The sequence below is a fragment of the Diospyros lotus genome, chromosome 4 (genome assembly GCF_014633365.1).
Source record: "Diospyros lotus cultivar Yz01 chromosome 4, ASM1463336v1, whole genome shotgun sequence".
NCBI classification, from domain to species: domain Eukaryota; kingdom Viridiplantae; phylum Streptophyta; class Magnoliopsida; order Ericales; family Ebenaceae; genus Diospyros; species Diospyros lotus.
The window spans coordinates 15,864,068-15,872,529 of record NC_068341.1 but is presented as its reverse complement, the minus strand read 5'-3'; the positions used below and the strand labels follow the sequence as shown (position 1 = coordinate 15,872,529).

At 36.7% G+C, this 8,462-nt stretch overlaps 2 protein-coding genes across 4 annotated transcripts; one reads left to right on the top strand and one right to left on the bottom strand.

Moving 5' to 3' along the window:
- The first annotated feature begins 512 nt into the window (after window positions 1–512).
- On the top strand, window positions 513–6,494 carry LOC127800590 (uncharacterized). 2 transcript variants are annotated; one of them, XM_052335294.1, is made up of 8 exons: window positions 516–974; window positions 1,060–1,200; window positions 1,368–1,595; window positions 2,533–2,740; window positions 3,855–3,991; window positions 4,641–4,721; window positions 5,904–5,970; window positions 6,059–6,494. In XM_052335294.1, the coding sequence occupies exons 1-8, from the start codon at window positions 652–654 to the stop codon at window positions 6,365–6,367; spliced, it is 1,494 nt and encodes a 497-aa protein (XP_052191254.1). In that variant the 5' UTR covers window positions 516–651; the 3' UTR covers window positions 6,368–6,494. The 2 variants fall into 2 exon arrangements, with proteins under 2 accessions (XP_052191255.1, XP_052191254.1); XM_052335295.1 differs by lacking the exon at window positions 5,904–5,970 and having other exon boundaries at window positions 513–974; window positions 6,059–6,313.
- Window positions 6,495–6,570: 76 nt separating this feature from the next.
- On the bottom strand, window positions 6,571–8,001 carry LOC127800591 (signal peptidase complex-like protein DTM1). 2 transcript variants are annotated; one of them, XM_052335297.1, is made up of 2 exons: window positions 7,542–8,001; window positions 6,571–6,907 (listed from the first exon to the last, which is right to left on the bottom strand). In XM_052335297.1, the coding sequence occupies exons 1-2, from the start codon at window positions 7,781–7,783 to the stop codon at window positions 6,832–6,834; spliced, it is 318 nt and encodes a 105-aa protein (XP_052191257.1). In that variant the 5' UTR covers window positions 7,784–8,001; the 3' UTR covers window positions 6,571–6,831. The 2 variants fall into 2 exon arrangements, with proteins under 2 accessions (XP_052191257.1, XP_052191256.1); XM_052335296.1 differs by having other exon boundaries at window positions 6,583–6,948; window positions 7,542–7,971.
- Between the last annotated feature and the right edge of the window lie 461 nt (window positions 8,002–8,462).

Below are 8,462 nucleotides of genomic sequence, written 5' to 3'. Positions count from 1 at the left end.
GTGAATTAAAAAAAAAAAATATCAAATGATTGAAGAAAAATAAGAGAGCTTCAATAGATACTTTTGTTTATACATCAATTCATTTGAAGAAAAAACATCAAATGAGTGAGGAAAGAAGGAGAAAATTGGGTAGACAGTGTTGATAATGAAGAAGACACAAAAGCAACAAACAAATAATCAACACGTAGAAAATCTTAGAATTTTGGACAAAGAGAGATAATATGAAACGAAAATTATGCTTAATATACTATTATAATATTATTTTACTTTTTCAAGTTTGCGATTAAAAGATATAAAAGAACTTACATAATTTTTGTTGTTTAAATCAAAACAAAGCAGGCCAAATTACTTTGTGTCAGTTTATGATTTAATTTGGAATATATGCAAACTTTGTAACTTATTAACATTGTTTTCAAATTCTTACAAATCGAATCAGAACCAAACAATAAACCATATTTAAAAAATAATATAAAAAATCTCGCAACGAGACCGACCGAGCAGCCAGCCAAGCACACCAGCGGTTGAGCTACTTTCACCTTCACTAATGATTCATCGCTTTCAAAACCTTCCCACCAAGATTCTCTTCCACGAAGATTTTTCTCCATGCCTTTCTTCATCCCTTTCCCCAAACCCTAGCTCTCTTCCTCCACCATGTCACTCTCCGGCGGCGGGCCACTCACCGCCGCCTCCTCGTGCTCTTGCTTTTCCGGCGATAATGGAGGTGATCCCCGCGACGGTCGTGGCAAATTGAGCAATTGGAGCTGTCCGCAGTGCAGGCGATCTCATCTTCCTTCTTCCTCGTCTTCTTCCTCTTTGCTCAGCTTCGAATCAGTTCCACTTAAGGACTATGACAAGCTATGGAGGATCGTCGCTGCTTCGGTCAAAGGTTTCGCCATTGGAGCTGGGCTCAAAGGTGGCCTCGCTACCTTCGCTGTCCTTACTCGACTAAGACGGCGGCGATTGTCGACTGCGAAGTAAAAATATTTCTGAATTTTGGTATTCTGGGTCGTTATTTGTCTATCGCACCCGGACCTAATTGAATTGAATTATGTGGTTCAGGAAGGTTGAAATGGCTTCTAGCAGCGACGATCTGATTTTAGCAGTAAAAGATACTCTCAGATACGGTCTCTTCCTTGGAACCTTTGCTGGCACATTCGTTTCGATGGACGAACTTATAGCTGCTTTGGGAGGAAACCGCAGGCAAGCCTCACAAACTTTGTCTTCCTTGCATTTGTTAACGAATGCTTTTCTGTTGTTAGTTTTCAGAATTTTAGTATAGTTCATCTGGTAATTGGACCTTGCTGTATTCAATTTGTGATTTGAATCCTTATTGGTGATTTGATTGGTAAAGTGGTGTTCGACTTCAGAACTGCGAGATGGAGAGCTTTCTTGGCGGGTGCTATTGCGGGCCCTTCAATTCTTCTTACTGGATTGGACACACAACATACAAGTTTGGCCATTTACATCCTCATGCGTGCTGCTGTCTTGGCATCCCGTTGTGGAATTAAAAGCAAGAAATTCGGGAGCGTCTGCAAACCTCTTACTTGGGCTTATGGAGATATTTTCCTCATGTGTCTTTCCTCTGCACAAATTTTGTAGGTTCATCTTTCTGCTTTCTAGCTTTTTTGTTTTTATTATTATTATTATTACTTTGCAGAGTGTTTTTTTTTTATTTTCTAGGTAGTAGAAAATTTCACCTGTTTTTTTCCCTTCCACATGTTCAGTATATGAAATGTGTGAGATAGCCATCTGGTCAAAATCGTGATTTGAGTGGGGGACCAGGGTTTACCAAACAGGAAGATGATGAGAATGACAATGGATTCCCTGAATTCAGCAGACTGCATGGCTTGTTGACCTCCCTAGTTGAATGACTTGGCAAATGATGGAATAAATAGAGTGAGCAAATTAAGGACAATCCAACCTATACAGACAAGGCTTAGGCTACTGTATATGTCTGCTTACACCATGGGAATCATGGGGTCTTGTCGGTTGATCACTTAAGAGAGAGTTTGTCTTCCTATAGTTACTCAAATGGGTCTTTAGTCACAAGAACTTATTTTGACTTGGAGGGGACATTTCCAAGGACTCTGAATGAACTCTAAACCTATTAGGATTGTGTTTTGTAAAATAAGGCTCGTTGTTAGATTGCTTAGCCCTACTCAAGTTCTACCTCATCTTAAATCAGGTCCAAAGCTGTTTTTATTTTGGCTGGTGATATCTTCGGAGGAATTTACTATCATCTTCTATAAATTGGAGGGCTGAAGCCTCAATTGATAAACCATGTGCTACATGCAATGAACTTGTGAATGCCAGTTAAAAAATTCTAATGTTCCTCGAAGTATTGAGGAGTGAGACTCTTTTTCTATGTGGGGCTGCTCTGTACATTTTTTTCAATCTCCCACTTGAAGAACTGGCATGTCCGAAGATTTCCAGGAGACCTAACTGCAGAACATGGTCTGATATTTATATCCTCTAGAAATCACGTTTATTCATTTCTCACTATGTTCTTGACATAAAGGATTCTGTTTTCAGGTCTGCTTACATACTGAAGCAGGACAGCTTGCCTCCTTCATACAAGTATTTTCTCAATAAACATGGTGGGAAGGATCCCATTCTCCTCGAAGGTGCAAAAAAGTTATTATCTGGATTGCCTTTAACTAATTTGGAGGCAATAGAGAAGTATTACAATGCCAGACATGTTGATATTAAGCTGGATCCACAGATGAAAGTGCCTTGCTCGGTATGCTTCCCTTATTTTATCATTCTTCTGTTCTACTTGGTGTTAATACATAGATTCTTGTATTTGATTTGGTACTTCTGCTTGTCCTGTTTCTGTGTCATTTATAAAAAGGACACATTATATTCTATCAATGCAACATTCATATGTAGGAACTTCTGAAGTTGATACTACTTGGCTTTCAATAGAAAAGTGGAAGCCAAATGCAAGAGTCTCCCATAACTGCAGATTGTAGAGAGTGCTGCTTATGTAAGAAGACTTCTTAGGAACATCCTTTTGTCTAATTTTGGTACTTGAACTGAACACTTGTTCCATGCACTTGTCATATCTGTTTATACTAATACATTAGGGGAATAGAAGAGCTCATGCAGATGCCTCATAAACAGTTGCATGTTGATTGTCATAATGATCCATTGAAGAAATTTTGCTGGTCACTGTAGCACAGCTGGTTAAGTGCCAACATGGTATTTAAAGGTGGAATTTTGATTTCACTAAATTATTTCGTCGAATGTGTCCATCCACATATCCCAGATCAGAATAATGATAAAGGGGCTGACCCAGTAGCACCAACTGGGTCAAATGACCCATTACCCTTACTAGATGGTAAATGGGTCATTTGACCCAGTCGGTGCTCCTGGGTTGGCCACTTTAGCAGTGTCCCCCAGTTTATTGTCGAGTTCTATTAGAATCAATCTAATATTTATTTGCATCTTCAAGTTGCATTTCTTTATAGCAGAGAGTTTCCCATTTGGAAGTTCTTTCTTTCAGAAATTCTCACCTGGTCTGTTATCTCACCTGTAGAATCCATTCATTTATGCTTTTGCAAGTACAAATAAACAATAGGTCCAAAATGTTCCACAGCAGTTAGATCTCAAAATTACTGATCGAGTTCCTATCTGATGGTGCATTTGTTAATGGCTTGGGTCTTCTTGCAGCAATATCTAGTATTCACTTCATGTCCACTATGATTGTTAGCTTTCTCTGCTTGTTAATTATCGTATATTATTATATCCTGTTGTATATTTTTATAGAACCTTACATTACTCACATCAATTGTTGTCACATTCAATTTTCTATAATATTCAGGAACTGTACTTATGTTTCAGCAAATTTGCAGATTCTTCATGGAAATCAATCATGTAGTTCACATTCTATTTCATTTCTTTTCCAAGCCTACAGAAGAGCTTTACCAGTTTATATCCCAGTTTATTTGATCCCTGCACTAATAGTTCACCGACAAGACCTCTTCAAAAGGTAGTCTTTTGTACTTTTTCTTTTTCTCTTGCATGATTCTCTCTCTCTCTCTCTGCTAGTATGTGTTGTTTCTTTGGTCTAAAAATACCAAACAAATATAGGATTGAGTTGAATTGGTGCTGAATTCAGCTAGAAGCATTAGCTAATGTGGTTTTATGGCAAGCACTTGACCACCTTAACATGTCGTCATTATTTGGCATGCTACCAATCTTTGTTAATCATTGTTTACCCCTCCCATTGTAATGAATTGTGCAGAGGTTCACTCAGATAGCTAATGTGCAAAAGGGCTGGAGGGTACCACCTGCAATTACTTTCTTTCCCCTTTATTTGTTTGTTGCTTTTGATTTTATCCTTGGCATGAGTGTATTTGGAAACTAATAGCTGATTTACAGAAAAAAAAACATCTTGGGTGTTGAAACACTTCTATAGGAGATTTGTTCTGCCTGTCATGTCTTGAAACCATTTTCTTTCTATCAGTCTGTTAAAATCTTAACCATTATTATTGGGAGTACATTCTCTAGGAATTGTTCTATGATTTTAACAACAATTTAGCTCCTCTTATTCGGATCAAATTTCAATTTTTGTTCGGTATACTTTTGGTCCTTGGGATGATATATTTTCTTTCTCACATGTAGTTTGAATATTGCAGGCCTTACACAATTTTGTGGAAAGGGCTTCTTGGAACTGCAAGATCGAGCTTATTTTTGTCCATGTATTGTTCATCAGCTTGGTAAGCATTAATTTAGATCGCAGTTCAATGTTACTGTGAATGATGGTTGCTCTCTATGCACTACTGAATTCACTTTGAGTTCTTGTCATTGGAGATGCATTGTATAGTTATAATTCTGGAGATGGATATTGTTTGACACTATTGGGAGTTGTGTCAGATGTGCCAAATGGTATTGCTTTTAACTTTTTTCTTTATTATTAATTACTTTTGTCTTTGGACACATTTAAGACATGTAATATACACATGAAATACATTTTAAAGACAATAGAATTTTTTATGGTTTTTGAATCTTTTTTTTTTTTTAATGAAACCTACAACTAAAATAAGTGTTTTGAGTGGAACATTAGAAAAAATCAAAATTGAGCCCAATCCCAATTCTAACAAAAATAGCTACTCTTTAATGGTTTCTTTTTTTTTTTTTGGTAAATAGGATTTGATGGTGTCTTTATGATGAATTTGTGGTATTTTTTCATTAGTTCTATATATAAAATAAACAAAAAATTAACATTGGGTTAGTGGTAACATTTCAATGTTCTTCACTGTTTTCAGTTTAATCCATGAACGCTGAACAACATCCCAAGCATTTATCCCATTATGTGGGGTCAGCTTACATGAATTTTTATATCTTCCATTCTATATGAACACTAATAAATAAGAAATATTATTTTTTCCATTTTCATATATTTATCAAAATTGTATTCCATTTATATTTTTGTTTCCATGCTCATACATGGATCCTTACCCGCGCTTCTTAAGTTATAAACATTTAATTATTATTGTTGTTGTGGATTTAATGGTGTCTTTATAATGGATTAGTGGTATGTTTTCAATAGTCTTGCATTCAGTGCTTTTGGTTATTATGCCCGTAAATGCTACTAATAAAGATACTATTTTTCCATATTCATATCTTTGTTAAATTAGTATTCTGAATATATTCTCATTTCTGTGTTCGTACCTGCATCCTTAATTACCGGTGCTTCTTAAGTTATAATTACATGTAATTATTATTATTATGGATGAATACTAGCTAGTTTTGTGTATGTATGTTCCTTCTTCACAGGCGTTTTGGCTGCCGTACCATCTTTAGTTTTAGTTGTTGTTAATATCGCTATATGGTGAATAAACTAGGCGACCCTTAACCGAAGTTTTTTATTTTTTTTATTTTATATCTCTGTTTATTAGGATGTGGACATGCCTGCTTTTCAAATTATGCAAAAGAAGCAACATTCCAATCTTGGCCATAGGAACGGTAACAATGGATATTTCTAATTAAGTTTCTCCTAGATTAACAAGAAAACATTTTGTTCTCGTTCTGACTATAATTATGCTTCTGCCAGTTCCCAGCAGGCCTGGCATTGGCCATTGAGAAGAAAAGCAGACGGATGGAGATTTCGCTTTACTGTCTTGCACGAGCTATTGAGAGTTTCTTCGTATGCAGCCTGGCTAATTTAGGATATTTACCGTCATCGAAGAGACTGAAGAGAGCTGATGTGGTGATTTTCAGCATTTCTACTGCAATGATCATGCACTGCTACGCAATAGAGAGGGATGTCTTCCGATCAAAGTACCTAAATGTCCTTGATTGGGTCTTTGGTGTGCCCTTACCCCATTCTGAGACTGTAGGTAAGAAAGCTGAACTCCACTGAGCACTGAATTAAAGAAAGGTTATTAATTTTGTCACAGGCTTCTCCTGAAATGAAAATCAGGTGAAGTTATATAAACCTGATAGCATGAAGTTTGAGATTATAAAGTTATAATTCATTGCTGATTCAATTGGTATTGTATATAGAATAGCAAGCAATTTTCACCCTTTTGTTGTTAGACAAAAGTATGGGGGTTGGATTAGTGGCTTTTTAATTAACTCTAGCGGTGCCATTGATTACGCTAAAAAGATTGCCTTTCCATGTGTTGGAATAGGGTGAGACACATCGCTCTCAAAAATCAAGAGAAAAATAACAGAAAAAGGGAACACATCGCTCCAAGTATATTTAGTACACATCATCCTTGGAGGAGCAAGTTAGCTAGGGAGGCTGGAATACAGTTCCAAGTATATTTAGCACACATCATCCTTGGATATGACAATCCATATCTCTCCATCATATGTGGCGAATTATGGGTTACCCAGATGAAGCAATTCCGCTAGCTTGATATGAACATCCACCACTTGTAAAAAGCAAAGCCGTAAACTGCAGTGTAAACAACCATTCTGATGGGGTAAATCTTAAACCTGCATGAAGATAGAAATCTAAATTTCAGAGACAAATAATCCATGTTTTTTTTTTTGTCTGGAAACGTGAGAATGCCTTGACTACCTCGAAGAACATGATGCAAGACTATTATGGCCTCTAACTATGAAAGCTTATTCTTCGGGTGAGAACTATTATTTGAATTCATAAGAATTAATAATAGAGAGATTTTGAAAATATAAAATATAATTAATTCTTGAACTATTATTATATACGAAAATAATTTCCCTTAACATAAGATTCGACCTTTCGTAAACAAAAAATAGAAGAAAATTAAAAAAACAGAACCAAAAATAAAAAAAGAAGCTTAGTTAAGATTCTAAAGAACAGATCTCCATCTTACGAGTCAACAGAGTGCACCGCATCCCCAAAATATGAAAAAAAAATATATGAATAAATAAAATCACAATGTCATCGTACTACCATGGAATGTGGTGCCAATTTAATCATCGGCTTCCATAAAATGAACGAAAAACAAATTCAATCTCAGCTTGAGTTGAGCGCGAATTTTTACTCTCAAATCGATCGGCAAACTAATTAACAAGAAGGGGAAAAGTTGGGAAGAGGGAGTGACCTGGAGGGCGTTGATTGGGGTTGAGCAGCAGCAGCAGAATGATGAAGCGAAATAGGAGAGCACCAGTGGGAGACATCACGGTCGAAGAAGTCCCAATCGGGCAAGAACACGCCGGCGATTGCGAGCATGCCGACCAAGTATGTGGCCGCCATCTTCTTCAACGACTGCGTGTACAGCCCTACAGCCACCACTGTGGCGCCCAGCGAAACCAAGCACCACCGGAACACGGCGTCGTTGGGCATCACCACCACCGTCTGAACTGCGACTGCCGCTACGATTGCCCATTAAGATAAATATATGTAGGACGGAAAGGAAGTTACTACAAGAGAGTTAGTTGGGACCGCCATTAATATAGGGCAAGGGCACCCTCAACACTGTGTCTAAAACACGATGTTCGCCAACGAAATTTTGAAATAAATTTCACGTTGGTTATTAAAACTTTAACTTAAAATTAAATTAAATCACTAGACTTGTGTTTACATCAACACGAGAGTGTCACCGTTTGGTCCATCTCCCACGTCGAAGCAATATAGTTTTAATCTCACGGGGTATTTTATCTATTTTAATTGAAGGAAATCAATATATAAAAGATTTGAGTTTAAATGGTAATGCAATATCCCGTGTTGCTTGTAAGAATTGGGGCCCATATAATAGGGATTACCGTAACATGGCTTTCATAACATTTAGAATACAACAATATTCTCTGCAGAGTATAAGTATAAATCAAGTGATCGGATGAATAATATGTCGGTGTTAATTTGGTGGATTACGAATTTGATTCTTATCTTACGCAAAAGTCAAAAACTCAACCTACGATTTATCTTTCTTGACGTAATTGAGAACACAAACATCGAAAGTTACATAAAGACAATCATCCAAAAAAACAACGATATTATTATGGTAAAACTTTTCATAAAGTGA